The following is a 21,891-nucleotide window of genomic DNA, read 5'->3' as shown; positions in this document are numbered from 1 at the left end:
AGTTACAGGCATATTTTAATCAGACATTTCAGTTTTTATAGTTGAATTAAACTAAAGTGTTAGAATAAATGTTACCAGTGACTGAAGTGGTTATGTATTTGTTTGTATGAAGGAATCTATGGTGCTACCATTTTTGTATAGGGGTGTCCTGTTTTTGTGAGCCTTTCTGCTCCAGTCCAATAAGCTGTGCATTCAGGGAAGCTCTTCTGCATACCACCTCCTGGTTATCTTCAACCAGTCTGACCATTGACCTTTCTCATTAGCGAGGCGCTGCTGCTTACTGCATGTCGTTTTCCAATTCCCATAAATTCAAAGTTTTATGTTGTACATGAAACTCCTAGGTCTGAGATACTCAAACCATTCTTTTTGGCACCAACAATCATTCCATGGTCAGTGTCACTTAGATGCCATTATTCCCCATTCTGGTGTTTATTCTGAACAATAACTGAACCTCTTGACCATGTCTGCGTGCTTTTATCCATTTAGGGGGTGATTTGTGTAATGCTGAACTCAGATTCCAGATTTTTGGGAATCTGCGCGTGTGCGGAACGGGTCCTGTGTGATTGCACGCACCCCCTGCTATGCCTCTGCCTGATTGACAGCCAGAGGCATTTATGGGGCAGTGTGGTGGTGGGGACGGCCGGCGTTCCCGGAAAAGGCGGCATTTCGCCCCCGGTTTCCTGAAGTGACGAAGCCAGGATTTGTGTCCATGGATGCAGTTTCCTGGCATCGCAAGATGGTTATCCCCAGCCTATGACGTTGGTCGCAGTGATGGGATCACACACGCAGCAGGGGGTGTCAGACAGCTGTTGAATTTGCATATTTGGAAGGATGGAATTGGAAAGCTGTTTGTGTGCTGCCTGGAGGGGGCAGGGGGTCTCCTACAATACAAAGCAGACACAGCACTGGATCCGGGGAGTAAGGTCAGTGGTTTGCCGGCCCTTATAACCAGGGGTGAGGGCAGACTACGTGATTGGAAAGTGACGTCTAGTCCGTGCTGCAGTGTGTAGAAGCAGCCGGTGCACACTAGCTACAGAGATGCTTCCCGTTGTTGTGAGGTCTGGTGGCTGGAGAAGGGGTGTGTAATTGTGTGTGAGCGTGTCATAGGTGTGTGTTAGTGTGTCATAGGTGTGTGTGTGAGCGTATCATAGGTGTGTATTAGTGTGTCAGGTGTGTGTGTGAACGTGTCTTAGGTGTGTGTGTGTGAGCGTACCATAGGTGTGTGTGTGTGTGAGCGTGTCATAAGTGTGTATATTAGTGTATCATAGGTGTGTATTAGTGTGTCAGGTGTGTGTGTGAACGTGTCTTAGGTGTGTGTGAGCATGTCATAGGTGTGTGTGTGTGTGAGCATGTCATAGGTGTGTGTGTGTGAGCGTGTCATAAGTGTGTATATTAGTGTATCATAGGTGTGTATTAGTGTGTCATAGGTGTGTGTTATTGTGTCATAGGTGTGTATTAGTGTGTCATAGGTGTGTGTGTGTATTAGTGTCATAGGTGTGTGTGAGCATGTCATACGTGTCATAGGTGTATATGTGAGTGTGTCATGAGAGCAGCCTGGCTGGGAGAATGTCAGGGCAAACTCTGCTTATGTCTAAAAGGAGATGACCCGGGAAATTCCTGGGTCAGGTGTAGTGTGAAAAGGGGTCTCAAGCAAAAACCTGGGTCCGAGCAGGGAAATTCCTGGGTCGTATGTCTGAACGTGGTATAAGCCACATTGCAATTCATTGGGCTTCGTATTCGTATATGTGTTCACAATGCATTTTGTCTGATCCAGTTCCTCCTAGTTATTTTTTTTACCCACCAATATATCCTTAGGCGTAACTACCACGCGTGCGCTGAGTGCAGTTGTTACGGGCCAGCCCCGCCTTTGGGGTCTGCTTTTCCCCCTGATCTCAATCACCAGTTGAACAGAATACAGCTGCCCGGCCTTATGTGCAGGACTGTGTGATGGCCACCTCCCAGCCTTCTTTCTGCACGCCCAGTGCTGGAGGCATGAATGGATGCCTCGGGACTCGCACACAGAGTAACAAGCTGGAGGCGTGAGTGGATGCCTCGGGGCTCGCACACAGAGTAACAAGCTGGAGGCGTGAATGGATGCCTCGGGGCTCGCACACAGAGTAACAAGCTGGAGGCGTGAATGGATGCCTCGGGGCTCGCACACAGAGTAACAAGCTGGAGGCGTGAGTGGATGCCTCGGGGCTCGCACACAGAGTAACAAGCTGGAGGCGTGAGTGGATGCCTCGGGGCTCGCACACAGAGTAACAAGCTGGAGGCGTGAATGGATGCCTCGGGGCTCGCACACAGAGTAACAAGCTGGAGGCGTGAATGGATGCCTCGGGGCTCGCACACAGAGTAACAAGCTGGAGGCGTGAATGGATGCCTCGGGGCTCGCACACAGAGTAACAAGCTGGAGGCGTGAGTGGATGCCTCGGGGCTCGCACACAGAGTAACAAGCTGGAGGCGTGAATGGATGCCTCGGGGCTCGCACACAGAGTAACAAGCTGGAGGCGTGAATGGATGCCTCGGGGCTCGCACACAGAGTAACAGGCCGAGCACTTATTGCATTTTATGTAGACTGCAGTGGTGCCTGAAATTAAGGAGAACCCCACATCGGGTTTTCCCCCGACTTCTGAGTGACCAGCACTAGGCTGAAAGCACCAATGATGATTAGGAAGTGTAAGGGAGACTACAGACATTGGTCATTATTTTTAGTTTGATTGTTTTTACATGCTGAAGGGGGCAGACCATGATCGGCCTACATCTGTGACATGAGGAAATCCTTCATCTCTAGAGAGAGATGTTTTGTGTAGGGAGCCGCTCGTCATGATCATTTCGTTGGTCAGATAATCGTTACGTTGTTGGATGAAAGTGTGTATAGTGTATAGCTAGCTTAGCACTTAATACAGTAGTGTTTTTTTTTTTAAGATCTATTTGCAAAAGTACAACCATCTATAAAAATGTAACATTATACGGACATAAGATGTAAAAAGACAAAGATAAAAATGTGAAGACATTGTCTGTTTTAATTTAGATATCACATTTTATATTTTCATCCTAAAGTGACAATAAAAGAAAACAACAATAATAAACTACATGCGTTTTATAAAACATAATGAAAATAAAAAGGGTAAGAAAAAGTAAAACATAAATAAAACTATTAATACATGGTCCGACAATTCAATTTGATTTAAGTAATCACATTACTCCATCCCATCCCCCAATCCCCACTCGTCAAGATAATTGTCAGTAAAGAAACCAGGTAGTAGAGTCAAAGATTTTCATAATCTGTTCTTGTTGGCCCACAAACTCCACATAAATCCCCCATCATTTATGAAACGTAACTACACCAGTTTCTGTTAACGGCAATGCTGGCTGCCTATCAAGGTATAACAGTTGGAATAAAAATTATTTTAATTCTGGTGATGTCGAAATGGCGTAAAATTACCATTTTTGCTGCAGTAATAATAATGGTTAATAAAGGAAGAATACGTTTTTTATCGCGTCCAAAATCCCAAACACCTAAAATTAGTGCATAAAATTGCCAAATAATTTTTACAAAGCCTAAAAAGTTTTTTGATAGTGTACCACCTTATCCCAAAATCTATGAATTTTCGGGCATTCCCATAGAATTGTGAAAGAAATTAGCGTTAGGCCTTTTACATTTGGGACAATGACCTGTCTCCTCTTCCACCCTATGACGTCTTTGATCTTGTGAGACCAAGGCTCTATGTAATACATGTACCTCCTGCAATAAAGATGATATAAGATATTTTAAAACTGTATCATGATGACTGACAAGAACTTCCACATCTTGGATTTGAGGTATATCTCTCAACCTCCGGTGTCTCACATCTGTCACTTTGGCAAAAATACAAAACTATCGTAATGATCGGTCGCACATTGAACCTCGGAGCGCGCCTATGCTGCCTCAGAATGAGCATCTCACCGAAGACGCCTTGACCTCTCCAGCCGCGTATGAATTTGCAGGGGCTCACTAGGGCATGCTCAGGAAACTGTCCTCACATACCTTTATTTTTCCAACCACAGCCCCCGTTACCTTCCCCTAAACACTAACTGCCACTCACTTCACAATAAAGCTTTCTGCGGCCACCGCTAACTAATTGTTGCATTGCAGTTTGGCTTTGGCATTTTTTGGGGGAGATTGTGATTAGTCAAATACAGTTTTTCAATTAGGGTGGAGAACGTGAAAGATTCAGCAGCAGCTGTAGAGTATATTTACCTTTACTGCTAAACTCTGCTAGGTGTCATATTTGGCGGTGTGAGGGTTTGAAATTTTACCTAAAAGTCCCCCTTGATGTCATTACGGCTGGGGTTTATTTATATCATTAAGCCATGCCCCGTCTTTTAAAAAAAGCTAGAAAATAGGGGAGAAAGCGTGAAAGTGCTGCATCACCTCATCCTGGCAGCCACGGTGTTCCTTTTATTTATCAAATTATGTGGCTTGTGAGAGGTTATTGTTGATCACGAGAATACATCCTCACACTGTAGGGATCAGTATGAAGTCCCGGGATGGGGGGAGAGTCTCATCCTGGCTTCAATAAAGTCAAGAGTCCCCTCTTTCAAATGATGTGGCCCCTGAGTGCTTATACCAAGCTGCACTAAATAATATTAGTAGAACCAATGAATGGGAGAGCGCACTACACCTGCACAATCTCACCTTTCCAACTATATGCACCCTCAGTAGCTATTGTCTGTGATTAGCAGACAATAACATCCAATTCTATTTCTCTTCATTTCTAGAAATGGGGTTGTGGTGATAGGGGTTATAGTGCCCACATCTTCCCTATCTTGACATCAACAAAAACAGAAGTACCCTCCTTTGATGGGGTTGGTTAGATACCAAATTATTCCTTCACATCTCATGCCTTTTCATTAAAACACGTAAGAAAAAATGCATGATCAAGTGCTAATTATATTATGACCTCATTTTTGTCCACTTTGTTAGGCTAAAAAAATCTAGTGGGGACATGAAAGCTCGCTGTGCTGTTTGCGGGGATGCCCAACAGTTGGTTATGGAGGTCTTCACTGGCCCTGTGGAGGAGCCAGCTTGGGCTAGGAACTTCGCTATGTCCTTAGCTAATTTTGTGTCTAGTTATAATAACAATGTCTCGTATACTCAATTAGGTACGTCTAAAATGGACTAGAGTCGTACACAGACGGACCATATTTCTCCTGGGGGTCTGGGATCTTGGGGCTCACGGTGGGTGCATCTTGGGCTAGAGCAATGGAAATGACTTATTCTTCATTAGAGAGATTATCAGCTCGGCCAAGATGTGTAAGCGGTAGATAATCTTCAGGGGAAACATCAGAATATCCAACAAATGTCCCATTGAGGACATCAGGAAGAGTCTGAATTTGAGGAATCTGTATCCTTTCTGGAAGAAGGATCAATCGTTCAGGGGGTAGATGACATGATTAAAGCAGTACGTCACGTTCTTGGCCTTAGAGGTATTGAAAATCAGGAGACCCATCTGATGATTTATTCAGAACTAATAAGTCTATGAAATTCTTTGTTTCCTTCATCCCACAATTGTCAGAATTAATAGCTGAACCTAGGTTTCTAATAGGAAAATTCAGATTCCGTGCAGGTTTTCTGATATGCATCATATTCAGAAAGTGCTATAGCTTACAAGGAACATTTAACAAGTGTGGCTGTTCCTGCAGCTTATTTGTCTAAGGCCACAACTCTCCCTATTCCGTATAGGGCATCGCGTAAAGAGGGCTCAGAACTGACGTTTACAACCCAGTATTGTTTAATCTTGGGCAGCCAAGGCAATGGAATAATGGACTGACCTTTTGATAGAGGGAATCCAGTCAGACAGCTCTAAGTCTCGGCTATTATCCATAGCATAGCAGCTGAAAGTTCTGTAGTGGCAGAATATTTAGGAGAGGCCGTTTTGGTAGCATCTTCTGTACAGCCGAAGATTTCTGGGCTAGCAGTGGGTGGCTAGACACATTCTGTGGTTAAAATCATAGAATGTAGATTCAGAGACATTTTCCAAGGCTTTTCTTTTGAGGGAAAATTTTTGTTTCGCCCAGAAATAAAAGGATCTCTGAGGCCACAGTATGTAAAAGCGCATTTTTACCATTTGGAAGAACTGGTAAGCCTAAGGGTGGTCCTTCCGTTTGTTTCAGTCCTTTCGTTTGTAGGGGTCAGCTGCCTTCTTCTGAGATTTTGCAAATAGAGGAAGGAGCAAAGGAAACGGGTGTCTAGGCAGGACATACACCCAGAAGTGTCTCTGGTGGGTACCTGTTTACTTTCTTTCAGGTACCAGTGGATAAGGTACTCTTCACACAGTTGTGTTACGTGTACGAGGGTGGTTCAATAAATAAGGTAACAAGACCGTGTAAATTTATTCAACGCATACGTATAATCAACAGTATGGCCTTGGTACAGATTATTTTTTCCATATAGTTCCCGTACTTGTTCCAACGGTACACCGAGGCATCTATCCCGGCATAGAAGAGATCAGTATCAGGTGCCTGAAGCCAGGACATTACTGCTTCCTGAACTTCACCGTTGGATGCGAATCACCTTCCACCCAAATGCTTTTTCAATGGTCCAAAGAGATGGAAATCACTCGGTGGCAGGTCAGGGCTGTAGGGAGGATGGTCCAGTACTTCACCAATTGTAGCACCGACACAACTCTTATGCGGCTGGCCGAGTGTGGTCTGGCGGTGTTCGTGCAGCAATATGACGCCAGGCCATTTTTGACAAATTGCCCTCCGCAATCTGCTAAGTGTGTTACAATAGCCGATAACATGCCTGATTCATTATGGATCGCATCTGCAAGAGCGTACGCAGTTAGCCGATTGTTGCGTACTGTGTATGCATCGAAGTTCACAAAGGCTACACTGCGATCGCGCAGAGCACGGTAAGCCATCGCAGAGTGAGTGACAGGTAGTCAGCGTTTGGGGTGGTTGGAGACACACAGACTTGTTCCGTTTGAACGCCGTTACATGGGAGTGCATAAATTAGCCATTGCGATGGCATACGCAGCGTGAGTACTTACTGCGTGCAACGAGGTTACAATTTCTAAGTAAGGTCAGAGCTGCTGTAATTGTGCGTGAGGGGCAGATAGACTCCATGTTTCTGATGTATACGCAGGAGTGTAAGGTATTACGGATGTGAGATAACTGTAGTGGGAGGCAGTGGGCGTCTATTCTGGCTGTGCGACGGCATTGCAATAGCATTTAAAGCATATTTTAGCTGCAGGCCTGCGTGTGATTATGGAGCTGCGATCGCAGTAGCAATCTGTAATGAATCAGGCCCAATCTCCCTTGGTGAGAAACTCAACAGTAAGCACGCCCTTGTGGTACCAAAACATGGTCGCCATGATCACCTTTACTGATAGTTGTTTTTAATTTCTTTGAAGGTGGGGCGATGCATGTTTCCATGTCATGGATGCTTTGTCTCACATAATGCTCCCACGTTTCATCACCTGTAACAATACGCTGCAGGAACTGCCCTCCTTCTTCATGGTACTGCGTCAAGTGCACGAGAGACAACCCCATCCTATTGCTTTTGTGAAGTTCTGTAAGTTGCTTCGGGACCCAGTGTGAACACTTTCCTGTTCCCCAGTTGCTTATGAACAATGTAGTGCAAAGTACCCACTGAGGTGTTCAGTTCATCAGCTATATCACTAACTAATGCATCTGTTCTCCTGAATCAGACCTTCAATGCGGCACAAATTGTCATCTCTGGTGGACGTGCCTGGACAGCCGAAATGCTGCACTTCTTGAACGACTGTCCTACCCTTATAAAAGGCAGTGCACCAAACCTGCTTCCATGACATGACATCACCGTACACATCGACAAGTTGGGGTTGAATTGCAGCTGCTGATGTGCCCTTTAGATGCAGAAATCTGATTACACTACGCATCTCAATGTTTGACCATGTTTCTACCAGCCCCGCTATTTTACAACAGTTGTTGGGACAGTATGACTGAGATGAGGTGCAGTCTAATGGTCGTGAGGAGAAGCCGTGGTCTACCTGCTCTGGCCTGGTGAGGCATTAGACTGAAATAGAGAGCATTACTAACGTGAGAGGTCTCGTTGGCTTACTGTTTGACTAGGGCGATGCACCTTTCAAACCGTAATGCAGGTGTGCTAAGGTGAGCTTAGGGAGGACAGAAACCTCCCGTGGAGCAGAAAGGCAAAAGCTTACAAATTATGAAAATTACCATACTAAGATGGCGCCGTGGATGGCTTGTACTCTGTGTGCTTGTGTTAGTATGCCCAGTCCTTGCTCGTATATCATACAGCAGGGACGAGCTGTGGAGCATACTTGAGATGACTGACCTTGCCGCCCAGTTGGAGCTTGAGTGGCTGTTGACGGGCAGAATGGCGGCTCTCTCTGCCCTTGGGAGTGACGCTGGCTCCGAAGGTGTGGGTGCTGCTGGGAAGTCTGGAGGTGTGGCGGCCCTCCGTGGTGGAGGAGGGATGTGGTGGCCAGAGTTCCCTGTGGGACGTGATCGCAGTGCAGAGTGAGACGGCCGGTGCATGCTGCTGATGGGGGTTGGAAGTTGCGGTCAGGGCTGGTGCCGGAGACAGTCAGGAGAGGCAGATGGAGATTGGTGCCGTAGGTGGGGTCCTGCTGTTCGAGCCGGAGTTTGCTGCCGATGGAGGGAAGCAGTTAGAGGTGCGGGGGCTGGGCTTCGGGCTCCAGGTACCAGGAAACAAGGGTGTGCTGTGGCTTGCCCTGGAGGGAAGCGGAGGCGGGGAAGGCGAGCCGGTACTCTGGTAAGGTGGTGGCAGAGGGGGCACCGGTCTGCTCTCCACTCAAATGTCCGGTCCTTGGCTAATAAGATGGATTAGCTGTTGTTGCTTCTTGGAAGAATAAGTTCTGTCATTTCTGGATCATTTGTCCTGTGTTTTACCGAGACTTGGCTCTCAGAGCTTAATTCTGATGGCTTAGTGTTTTTGCCGGGTTTCTGTCTGTATAGAACAGATCGTATATTGGAACTTTCTTGGAAAACAAAAGGAGGGGGATTAGTTTTTATATAAATGAAGGTTGGTGTACGGATGTTACAGTGCTGCACAGGTCTTTGTAGTTCAGATGTGGAGTCATCCTTCATTCATTGTAAACCGTTTTATTCTCCACGAGAGTTTGTTTCATTCATCTTGGTTGGAATGTATATTCCCCCTCAAGAAAGTACATCATTTGGCTGTTCAGATATATGGGGTCTGTGGTCTAAATTTCCAGATTAATTGTTTGTGTTAGGTGACTTCAATAGAGCAAATTGAAACAAAGAAGTACCCAGGTATAGACAACATGTTAAGTGTCCAACTAGGGACAAACACACGTTGGATCATTGCTATACCACTCTAAAGGATGCTTATCGTTCTATTCCACGTGCAGTGCTGGGGCTTTCTGATCATTGTTTGGTCCACCTTCTCCCGACATATAGGCAGAAGCTGAAACCCGTTAAGCCTAAAGTTAAGACCGTGAGGAGATGGGCCAATGAGGCAAAATCGTATCTCCAGGCCTGGTTTGAATGTACCGATTGGGGTGTTTTTGAGGCTGCAGCTTCTGACTTAGATGATCTAACTGATATTGTGACATCGTATGTCAGCTTCTATGAGAATATGTGTGTGTCCAACAAAAACTTTCTGCTCATTTGGCAAAACCAAAGCATGGTTTAATGCAAGGCTTAGGCAGGTTCGTCATTCCAAGGAGGAGGCATACAGTAGTGGGGATAGTGTTCGGTATAAGCAGCCAAGGAAAACATTGACTAAAGAGATTAGAGCTGCTAAGAAGGGTTTCTCAGATAAGCTTATCAGGAAGTTTTCGGCTAATGATTCTGTGTCAGTGTAGAGAGGCATGCAAGCTATTACCAATTTGTCAGCACCTACCCATACTGTCATGAGTCGGAAACTGGCCGATGAGTTGAATGTTTGTTTATTATTGTAGGTTTGAAAAAGCAGATTCTGTGCATTGTACTGACTCTGATTATTCCCCCAAAGTAAAAGAACCCCCTCTAACTGTTATACCTGGGCCCAGGAGTACCTTGCCAGGGTTGCTGGTTAGACAGGATGAGGTGGCTGGATTGTTCAAAGGGTTGTGGCTCAGGAAGGCACCTGGTCCGGATGGTGTTTCACCATCTGTCTTGAAAACCTGTGCTGAACAACTGGCCCCTGTTTTTACAGGTATCTTTAATAGATCCCTGGAAAAGTGTGTGGTTCCTTGTTTCAAGTGTTCCAAAATTGTGCCGGTCCCTAAGAAGTCTACTATTACGGACCTAAATTACTACAGATGGCTTGCTCTGACATCTGTAGTCTGTAGTCTGAAAACGTTTGAGCGATTGGTGTTGAACCATCTGAAGAGGTTGGCAGGAACACTTTTGGATCCCCTACAGTTTGCCTATAGGGAGAATAGGTAGGTGGAGGATGCGGTTAATATGGGGTTGCACTATGTTCTGCAGCACCTTGATCTAACAGGTACTTATGTGAGGGTCCTGTTCATGGACTTCAGTTCAGTGTTCAACGCAATCGTTCCTGAAATTCTGTTTCTAAATTGGTCAAGTTGGGGGTTCCGGTATCCACCTGTTGTATTGCAGATTTTTTGGTGGACAGGAAGCAGTATGTGAAAATGGGGGAGTTTACATCTAGTAAATGGATAATTAGTACTGGGGATCCCCAAGGATGTGTCCTTTCCCCTCTGCTTTTTTCTCTATACACAAATGAGTGCACCTCTGGGGACCCATCGGCCATCTCTTGAAATTTGCAGATGACACTACGGTTATCGGCATGATCAAAGACTGGGACGAGTCCACTAACAAAAGAGAGAAGGACTGGATGCTGCAGTGGTGCAGCCAGAATAACTTCGAGTTAAACCCTCTCAAGACTGTTGAGATGATTATCGATTTCGGAAGACGCTCTGTTAATGTGTCTCCATTGATGATTATAGCTGACGTTATTGTATCTGTGGTGGATTCTTTAAAATTTTTGTGTTCTATAATCTCCCGAGATTTGAAGTGGAAGAAAAACATAGATGCTATTGTCAAGAGGGCGCATCAGAGGTTGTATTTCCTATGGCAGATTAAGAAGTTTGACCTCCCAAAGGAGCTGATGACACTTTTTTTACTCTCTTATTCGGCAATAATCGAGTCTGTCTTTTGTACCTGTCATGAAGCACATCCTGGGCATGATCTGTTTCAGCTGCTCCCATCGGGAAGGCGATATAGATAATGTTTTGCTAATACCTCTAAACATCTGAAAAGCTTTCTTCCGCAGGCGATTTTGCTGTTAAATTTCTAACTGGAAATATCAAGGTCATCATTGTGTTAATTGTTTTATTTAAAATACATTTATCTGTGTGTATTATTATTTGGTATACTGTGAATGTATGTTTGCCGTGTTAAGTGAGTACTTGGCCAGTAGTTACCGGAGCCAAATACCTTGTATATGCTTGTATACTTGGCCAATAAAGTTGATTTTGATTATTGAGCTACCCTTGTATAATAGAAATAGGTTACACTCTGTCTGTCAGTTCCGTCACCAAAAAGGTACTTTTCAGAAGTGTTATCAAACGACAGTGTTGTTGTTGCATCATCCTTTATATGGTGCTACAAGGGGTCCACAGCGCCTTACAAAGTACATAAACAGAGCAAAAATAAGAAACAAATGAGCAAGACCAGAAGCAAGTGACTCACTGTACAAAACATTGCAGGGCAAGAACATGGTCTATAAACATTGCTGCATCAGCGATCAAAGGCCTCATTCAGCATGGATCGCAGTTGCAACCGCGTACATAGATTGGCCGATGGTGCATACGCACACAGATAGAAGCCATCGCAGAGAATGGCTGGACGGTACATGGGTGTGCATAAATTGGCCACTGCGACGGCATACACAGCTTGTGTACTCACTGCGTGCGACGAGACCTGCAATTTCTGAGACAGGTCAGAGCTGCTGTAATTCTGCGTGAGGGTCCGATGTTACAGATGTATACACAGGACTGTGAGGTATTACAGATGTGAGATAGCAGTAGTGGGTGTCTCTATGCTGGCTGAGCTGTGGCTGATGTTACAGATGTATATACAGGACTGTGAGGTATTACAGATGTGAGATAGCAGTAGTGGGTGTCTCTATGCTGGCTGAGCTGTGGCTGATGTTACAGATGTATACACAGGACTGTGGTATTACGGATGTGAGAAAGCAGTAGTGGGTGTCTCTATGCTGGCTGTGCTGTGGCTGATGTTACAGATGTATACACAGGACTGAGATATTACAGATGTGAGATAGTGGTGTCTCTATGCTGATGTGGCTGATATTACAGATGTATACACAGGGCTGTGAGGTATTACAGATGTGAGATAGCAGTAGTGGGCTTCTATGCTGGCTGAGCTGTGGCTGATACAGATGTATACACAGGACTGTGAGGTATTACAGATGTGAGATAGCAGTAGTGGGTGTCTCTATGCTGGCTGTGCTGTGACTGATGTTACAGATGTATACACAGGACTGTGAGGTATTACAGATGTGAGATAGCAGTAGTGGGTGTCTATGCTGGCTGTGCTGTGGCTGATGTTACAGATGTATACACATGACTGAGGTATTACAGATGTGAGATAGCAGTAGTGGGTGTCTCTATGCTGGCTGTGCTGTGGCTGATGTTACAGATGTATACACAGGACTGTGAGGTATTACAGATGTGAGATAGCAGTAGTGGGTGTCTATGCTGGCTGTGCTGTGGCTGATGTTACAGATGTATACACATGACTGTGAGGTATTACAGATGTGAGATAGCAGTAGTGGGGGTCTCTATGCTGGCTGTGCTGTGGCTGATGTTACAGATGTATACACAGGACTGTGATGTATTACAGATGTGAGAAAGCAGTAGTGGGCGTCTCTATGCTGGCTGAGCTGTGGCTGATGTTACAGATGTATACACAGGACTGTGATGTATTACAGATGTGAGAAAGCAGTAGTGGGTGTCTCTATGCTGGCTGTGCTGTGGCTGATATTACAGATGTATACACAGGACTGTGATGTATTACAGATGTGAGATAGCAGTAGTGGGTGTCTCTATGCTGGCTGTGCTGTGGCTGATATTACAGATGTATACACAGGACTGTGAGGTATTACAGATGTGAGATAGCAGTAGTGGGCGTCTCTATGCTGGCTGAGCTGTGGCTGATATTACAGATGTATACACAGGACTGTGATGTATTACAGATGTGAGATAGCAGTAGTGGGTGTCTCTATGCTGGCTGTGCTGTGGCTGATATTACAGATGTATACACAGGACTGTGAGGTATTACAGATGTGAGATAGCAGTAGTGGGTGTCTCTATGCTGGCTGAGCTGTGGCTGATGTTACAGATGTGAGATAGCAGTAGTGGGCGTCTCTATGCTGGCTGAGCTGTGGCTGATGTTACAGATGTATACACAGGACTGATGTATTACAGATGTGAGAAAGCAGTAGTGGGCGTCTCTATGCTGGCTGAGCTGTGGCTGATATTACAGATGTATACACAGGACTGTGATGTATTACAGATGTGAGATAGCAGTAGTGGGTGTCTCTATGCTGGCTGTGCTGTGGCTGATATTACAGATGTATACACAGGACTGTGAGGTATTACAGATGTGAGATAGCAGTAGTGGGTGTCTCTATGCTGTCTGAGCTGTGGCTGATGTTACAGATGTATACACAGGACTGTGAGGTATTACAGATGTGAGATAGCAGTATTGGGTGTCTCTATGCTGGCTGTGCTGTGACTGATGTTACAGATGTATACACAGGACTGTGAGGTATTACAGATGTGAGATAGCATAGTGGGTGTCTCTTTGCTGGCTGTGCTGTGGCTGATGTTACAGATGTATACACAGGACTGTGATGTATTACAGATGTGAGATAGCATAGTGGGTGTCTCTTTGCTGGCTGTGCTGTGACTGATGTTACAGATGTATACACAGGACTGTGAGGTATTACAGATGTGAGATAGCAGTAGTGGTGTCTCTATGCTGGCTGTGCTGTGGGTGATGTTACAGATGTATACACAGGACTGTGAGGTATTACAGATGTGAGATAGCAGTAGTGGTGTCTCTATGCTGGCTGTGCTGTGGGTGATGTTACAGATGTATACACAGGACTGTGAGGTATTACAGATGTGAGATAGCAGTAGTGGTGTGTCTATGCTGGCTGTGCTGTGGCTGATGTTACAGATGTATACACAGGACTGTGAGGTATTACAGATGTGAGATAGCAGTAGTGGGTGTCTCTATGCTGGCTGTGCTGTGGCTGATGTTACAGATGTATACACAGGACTGTGAGGTATTACAGATGTGAGATAGCATAGTGGGTGTCTCTTTGCTGGCTGTGCTGTGGCTGATATTACAGATGTATACACAGGACTGTGATGTATTACAGATGTGAGATAGTAGTGGGTGTCTCTATGCTGGCTGTGCTGTGGCTGATGTTACAGATGTATACACAGGACTGTGAGGTATTACAGATGTGAGATAGCAGTAGTGGGTGTCTCTTTGCTGGCTGTGCTGTGGCTGATATTACAGATGTATACACAGGACTGTGATGTATTACAGATGTGAGATAGCAGTAGTGGGTGTCTCTATGCTGGCTGTGCTGTGGCTGATATTACAGATGTATACACAGGACTGTGATGTATTACAGATGTGAGATAGCAGTAGTGGGTGTCTCTATGCTGGCTGTGCTGTGGCTGATATTACAGATGTATACACAGGACTGTGAGGTATTATGGATGTGAGAAAGCAGTAGTGGGTGTCTCTATGCTGGCTGAGCGTTTGCAACATTAGCATATTTTTGTAGCAGAACTGCATTTGGTTACGCAGCCACGATCACAATAGCGATACATGCCCATAGTACCCAAATTAGCAGCATGGTGACAGAACCCAAGGTTTTGGTGCCATTTTGGGGAGGAGATGATGGTATAAATAAGGGAAGGAAAAGCACATAAGGGAAGAGGGCCCTGCTTGTGAATGCTTACATTCTAATGGGGAGGGTCTGACAGAGGTGACACAGATGGGGGAGACAGTGAGTAAGGCGCATGGGGATAATGAGACTATACTGGATGCATTTATTTATATTAGAAGTTTTTGGATAGTGGATTATATTTGAGTATACTGGACGCATTTATTTATAGGAGTCGCTTCTGGATAGAGGATTATATTTGAGTATACTGGACACATTTATTTATATTAGAAGCTTTTGGATAGAGGATTGTATTTGAGTATACTGGACACATTTATTTATATTAAAAGCTTCTGGATAGAGGATTATATAAGAGTATACTGGATGCATTTATATTAGAATCTTTTGGATAGAGGATTATATATGAGAGTATACTGGATGCATTTATATTAGAATCTTTTGGATAGAGGATTATATATGAGCGTATACTGGATGCATTTATATTAGAATCTTTTGGATAGTGGATTATATATGAGAGTATACTGGATGCATTTATATTAGAATCTTTTGGATAGTGGATTATATATGAGAGTATACTGGATGCATTTATTTATAGGAGTCGCTTCTGGATAGAGGATTATATAAGAGTATACTGGATGCATTTATATTAGAATCTTTTGGATAGAGGATTATATATGAGTATACTGGATGCATTTATATTAGAATCTTCTGGATAGAGGATTATATATGAGTATACTGGATGCATTTATATTAGAATCTTCTGGATAGAGGATTATATATGAGTATACTGGATGCATTTATATTAGAATCTTTTGGATAGAGGATTATATATGAGAGTATACTGGATGCATTTATTTATAGGAGATGCTTCTGGATAGAGGATTATATATGAGAGTATACTGGATGCATTTATATTTGAATCTTCTGGATAGAGGATTATATATGAGAGTATACTGGATGCATTTATATTAGAATCTTCTGGATAGTGGATTATATATGAGAGTATACTGGATGCATTTATATTAGAATCTTCTGGATAGAGGATTATATATCAGAGTATACTGGATGCATTTATTTATAGGAGACGCTTCTGGATAGAGGATTATATAAGAGTATACTGGATGCATTTATATTAGAAGCTTCTGGATAGAGGATTATATATGAGAGTATACTGGATGCATTTATATTAGAATCTTCTGGATAGAGGATTATATATCAGAGTATACTGGATGCATTTATATTAGAAGCTTCTGGATAGAGGATTATATATGAGAGTATACTGGATGCATTTATTTATAGGAGACGCTTCTGGATAGAGGATTATATAAGAGTATACTGGATGCATTTATATTAGAATCTTCTGGATAGAGGATTATATATGAGAGTATACTGGATGCATTTATATTTGAATCTTCTGGATAGTGGATTATATATGAGAGTATACTGGATGCATTTATTTATAGGAGACGCTTCTGGATAGAGGATTATATATGAGAGTATACTGGATGCATTTATATTAGAAGCTTCTGGATAGAGGATTATATATGAGAGTATACTGGATGCATTTATATTCGAAGCTTCTGGATAGAGGATTATATATGAGAGTATACTGGATGCATTTATTTATAGGAGACGCTTCTGGATAGAGGATTATATATGAGAGTATACTGGATGCATTTATATTAGATTCTTTTGGATACAGGATTATATTTGAGTGTGTTCTGAATAGATGATTAAACATATGTCTTTTGTGTTTATTACTTTCTGACTTTCCCACTTCATTTCTTCCTTTATTATTTTATTGTTGTATTCATCATATTAGCGCATCTGCCAGGAAATGCAGGAAGAGCCACATAATTAACACATTTTCATTAAATACCAATTCTTTATAACAAAATATTGAGGAACCCTAACTGGCTGCTGCTTGTACACTTTTGTACATTCTTAAAATAACAATCTTGAATGAATCAAAGATATCCCAACGTCAATTTTGCCCTTTAGACTGTGTTATTAGCCACCTAGAACACTCCAAAGTGTAAATGAATGTATACCATACGCTTAAGGTGGGTACAGACCTAAACGATATATATATGCAGATCGACTGAACTGTGCAGAACATAAATTTTGCATACAGACTGCACGATTTGCCATGACTGATGTCACAACTGGGCGGGCATTTACTTGCACCCGCCCACTTGAGCTGTCACTCACCGTGCAGCAAGTGTAAATGGGCCAGAGTGTACCCAGCTTTAGGGAATGAGCTGGCTTTGGTTGGGAAGTTCTATATGTAACAATGCATGGACAGTCATATGTTTTTCTTATTTGCACACTGATTAGCCATGTCTTTCCCTTATCAGGTATTCTGTGCTTCCTGCTGCAGCCTCAAATGCAAACTATTGTACATGGATAAGAAGGAGGCTCGAGTGTGTATCATCTGTCATTCTGTACTCATCAATGGTAAGGGAGGCTCCGCACTTTATCCTCAGTCTTACAGCATTGATCGTGTGACTTGTAATAATCTTACAAGGTGTCTGTTGTCTTCTTGTGTATAACTGTAATGGACCTATGTATGGGATGCTGTTGTAATACCGACCACAGGGATTCCGGCGATTAGAATGCCGCGCCGGAATCCTGACCCCCTGTCAGAATCCTGACCGCCGGCATCCCGAAGGTAAGTAGCGGGGGGAGGGTTAGGTTTAGGGTGCGGGGAGTGGGAGGTTAGGTTTAGGCACTATGGGGGTATGGAGAGGGGGAGAGTTAGGATACTGACCGCCGGCATCCTGGGTGCTGGCATATCGTACCCAACCCCTATGTATTACTGATGCCATTATTAAAACTCTGTATTGCGCTGGGTATATTTATTTTAAATGATCATATTTCCGCTACATGCTAAACTGAACTCGCAGGGACATCGGTAGTAATAGCAGCTGTCCTTACAAGTTACTTCCCCGGCATGACTCCTCCGGGGGAATCTGACGCTGCAATTGCGCACAGTGTCTGTCTCTGCTGCAGGAGAGGGATCGGAAGTTCTCTCACCTCCATAGGCTTAAATCAATAATGGCGCCAAACTCCAGATCTACAGTTCTAATTGGCCTTTTGCAGGAGATTCTGGGGCTTCTCTTGCATTAGGCTATAAGTACGTAGCAACAATTCATAAAACTGTGTACAAACTGCAGTTTCTACATAATTCTATGAAAAAATAAATTTGATAATAGGGTCCTAAACGTTTAATCTGATTTCCATCTGCAATCACCTGGAAATGTAAATATGATGATGTATGTGATGCTGGTGCTGTTGTTTCATTTGATAAATTTGAGACAACATTGCCTCCCTAACTATCTCATTGTGTGTTACTATGCTGGCGCAGTATAGCGGCGTATAATAAAAATAAAGGGTTAGAATGAAATGATCACTTATCCTCCTCCTCGTTTCTCTTGCGGTGATTACTGCGCTGTACACATGTAGCTGATCTTTACCAAGTTTGAATTACACAGGTTTTAACGTCTTCTAATGTGGAATTGGAGCTAACATGAAATATGGGCCTGATTCAGAGATGAACGCTGCTGCGTTTGTTCTAGCGCCTGTTGCCGGAGTCGCGGCTGCGATTGAATATGCAAATGTTTGTTTCAGCCTCCCCCTTGTGCATTAGCGTGCTCCAGAATGTGCGAGCACCGAGATGCCCTTTTTCAGCTCCCTTGCACGCAGTAACACCGCCAATGGTTCTACACAGTCCACCATCACCCACCATGGACACCCGCACCTGCCTATGGTAGGTACAGTGGACCTCATTCAGAGTCAGTCGTTGCGGCCGCACGGTCGTATGCCACCGATGTTCGCTAAACTGCACATGTGTAAAATTCGCAATGCGCGTGCGCAAACTAGCTGTTACGATCGGAAATTTCTCTCTCCTTGAACTTGGCCAGGTCGTTAGTTTGAGTGACGGGATGAGGCGTTTGTGGGTGGTAACAGGGGAAGGTGCTTGTGAACGGGGGAGTGGAGATCCGAACGCAGGCGTGCCTGACTATGCAAACGGCGTTTTATGGGAGTACATAATTAACAAAGTAGTGTCATGGCACATGTGACATGGGAGGTTTTTACACTGACTTCATCGTAGTGCTTAAGAGAGGGTATGGTCAACCTTAAGCTCTACGACCAGCTCCGATGGTCTCGATTAATCCTTATATGCCCGGAGATGACGTGTAAAGCGAACAAGAAGGGGGCGTATTTTTTGTCTTACGGCCGCATCCTCCCCTTGGTCGTCCAGCTAACGATCCCATCTTAACGACGCAACTTGCGAGTGCATCATTTGCATATCCGGCCCCTTTTCCCTTACGACCGTGCGGCCGCAACAACCGACTCTGAATGAGGTCCAGTGTCTCTGCCTGAACACGCAGCCCGCTGGAAAGGACACTCCCATAACACGTTTCCTTCAGGACACCTCCCAGACACTGTTCAGGAACGCCTATCACTTTGCCAGCTCTCCCATACACTCAGGGTAACACGTGCGCTGTTATTTTGCGCATGGGTAATTGCAGATCACTCAACTGCTCTACACAGGCATTGCATGTGGCTTGCGTGCATCTCTGAAGCAGGCTCTATATGCGCTAATCTCTAATTCTCTCTAGCTGTAGGTTTAGGGTGTGGTGACCATAGCAGTAATCTCTGTAATTCTCTCTAGCTGTAGGTTTAGGAACAATGTGTGGTGACCAGAGCAGTAATCTGTCATTCTCTCTAGCTGTAGGTTTAGGGTGTGGTGACCATAGCAGTAATCTCTGTCATTCTCTCTAGCTGTAGGTTTAGGAACAATGTGTGGTGACCAGAGCAGTAATCTCTGTCATTCTCTCTAGCTGTAGGTTTAGGGTGTGGTGACCATAGCAGTAATCTGTAATTCTCTCTAGCTGTAGGTTTAGGAACAATGTGTGGTGACCAGAGCAGTAATCTGTCATTCTCTCTAGCTGTAGGCTTAGGGTGTGGTGACCATAGCAGTAATCTCTGTCATTCTCTCTAGCTATAGGTTTAGGAACAATGTGTGGTGACCATAGCAGTAATCTCTGTCATTCTCTCTAGCTATAGGTTTAGGAACAATGTGTGGTGACCAGAGCAGTAACCTCTGTAATTCTCTCTAGCTGTAGGCTTAGGGTGTGGTGACCATAGCAGTAATCGCTAATTCTCTCTAGCTGTAGGTTTAGGAACAATGTGTGGTGACCATAGCAGTAATCTCTGTCATTCTCTCTAGCTGTAGGCTTAGGGTGTGGTGACCATAGCAGTAAACTGTCATTCTCTCTAGTTGTAGGTTTAGGGTGTGGTGACCATAGCAGTAATCTCTGTAATTCTCTCTAGCTGTAGGCTTAGGAACAATGTGTGGTGACCATAGCAGTAATCTCTCATTCTCTCTATCTGTAGGTTTAGGAACAATGTGTGGTGACCATAGCAGTTACCTCTGTAATTCTCTCTAGCTGTAGGCTTAGGGTGTGGTGACCATAGCAGTAATCTCTGTAATTCTCTCTAGCTGTAGGTTTAGGGTGTGGTGACCATAGCAGTTACCTCTGTAATTCTCTCTAGCTGTAGGTTTAGGGTGTGGTGACCATAGCAGTAACCTCTGTAATTCTCTCTAGCTGTAGGTTTAGGGTGTGGTGACCATAGCAGTAATCTCTGTCATTCTCTCTAGCTGTAGGTTTAGGAACAATGTGTGGTGACCAGAGCAGTAATCTCTGTAATTCTCTCTAGCTGTAGGCTTAGGGTGTGGTGACCATAGCAGTAATCTCTGTCATTCTCTCTAGCTGTAGGCTTAGGGTGTGGTGACCATAGCAGTAATCTCTGTCATTCTCTCTAACTGTAGGCTTAGGAACAATGTGTGGTGACCATAGCAGTAATCTGTCATTCTCTCTAGCTGTAGGTTTAGGGTGTGGTGACCATAGCAGTAATCTCTGTCATTCTCTCTAGCTGTAGGTTTAGGGTGTGGTGACCATAGCAGTAACCTCTGTAATTCTCTCTAGCTGTAGGTTTAGGAACAATGTGTGGTGACCAGAGCAGTAATCTGTCATTCTCTCTAGCTGTAGGTTTAGGGTGTGGTGACCATAGCAGTAATCTCTGTAATTCTCTCTAGCTATAGGCTTAGGAACAATGTGTGGTGACCAGAGCAGTAATCTGTTCCTAAACCTACAGCTAGAGAGAATGACAGATTACTGCTCTGGTCACCACACATTGTTCCTAAACCTACAGCTAGAGAGAATGACAATGTGTGGTGACCAGAGCAGTAATCTGTCATTCTCTCTAGATGTAGGTTTAGGGTGTGGACCCAGAGCAGTAATCTGTCATTCTCTCTAGCTGTAGGCTCAGGGTGTGGTGACCAGAGCAGTAACCTCTGTCATTCTCTCTAGCTGTAGGCTTAGGAACAATGTGTGGTGACCAGAGCAGTAATCTGTCATTCTCTCTAGCTGTAGGCTTAGGAACAATGTGTGGTGACCAGAGCAGTAATCTGTCATTCTCTCTAGATGTAGGTTTAGGGTGTGGACCCAGAGCAGTAATCTGTCATTCTCTCTAGCTGTAGGCTCAGGGTGTGGTGACCAGAGCAGTAACCTCTGTCATTCTCTCTAGCTGTAGGCTTAGGAACAATGTGTGGTGACCATAGCAGTAATCTCTGTCATTCTCTCTAGCTGTAGGTTTAGGAACAATGTGTGGTGACCATAGCAGTTACCTCTGTAATTCTCTCTAGCTGTAGGCTTAGGGTGTGGTGACCATAGCAGTAACCTCTGTAATTCTCTCTAGCTGTAGGTTTAGGGTGTGGTGACCATAGCAGTAACCTCTGTAATTCTCTCTAGCTGTAGGTTTAGGAACAATGTGTGGTGACCATAGCAGTAATCTCTGTCATTCTCTCTAGCTGTAGGTTTAGGGTGTGGTGACCATAGCAGTAATCTCTGTCATTCTCTCTAGCTGTAGGTTTAGGAACAATGTGT

The 21,891-nt window shown here is 44.2% G+C and overlaps 1 protein-coding gene across 2 annotated transcripts in view; it reads left to right on the top strand.

The window, feature by feature from the left end:
• Window positions 1-21,891, top strand: part of ZFYVE9 (zinc finger FYVE-type containing 9) — a 235,230-nt gene that overhangs the window by 80,194 nt on the left and 133,145 nt on the right. For both annotated transcript variants that reach the window (XR_015874942.1, XM_088462252.1), the window contains exon 4: window positions 17,293-17,392. Coding sequence is in view for 1 of the 2 variants with exons in the window: in XM_088462252.1 (XP_088318378.1) it covers window positions 17,293-17,392 (100 nt within the window). In the remaining variant the exon portion in view is untranslated. The remainder of the gene's footprint in view (window positions 1-17,292; window positions 17,393-21,891) is intronic.

The sequence above is a fragment of the Taudactylus pleione genome, unplaced genomic scaffold, assembly GCF_031769625.1.
Source record: "Taudactylus pleione unplaced genomic scaffold, aTauple2 ptg001167l, whole genome shotgun sequence".
NCBI classification, from domain to species: domain Eukaryota; kingdom Metazoa; phylum Chordata; class Amphibia; order Anura; family Myobatrachidae; genus Taudactylus; species Taudactylus pleione.
This window is presented reverse-complemented; position numbering and strand designations above follow the sequence as displayed.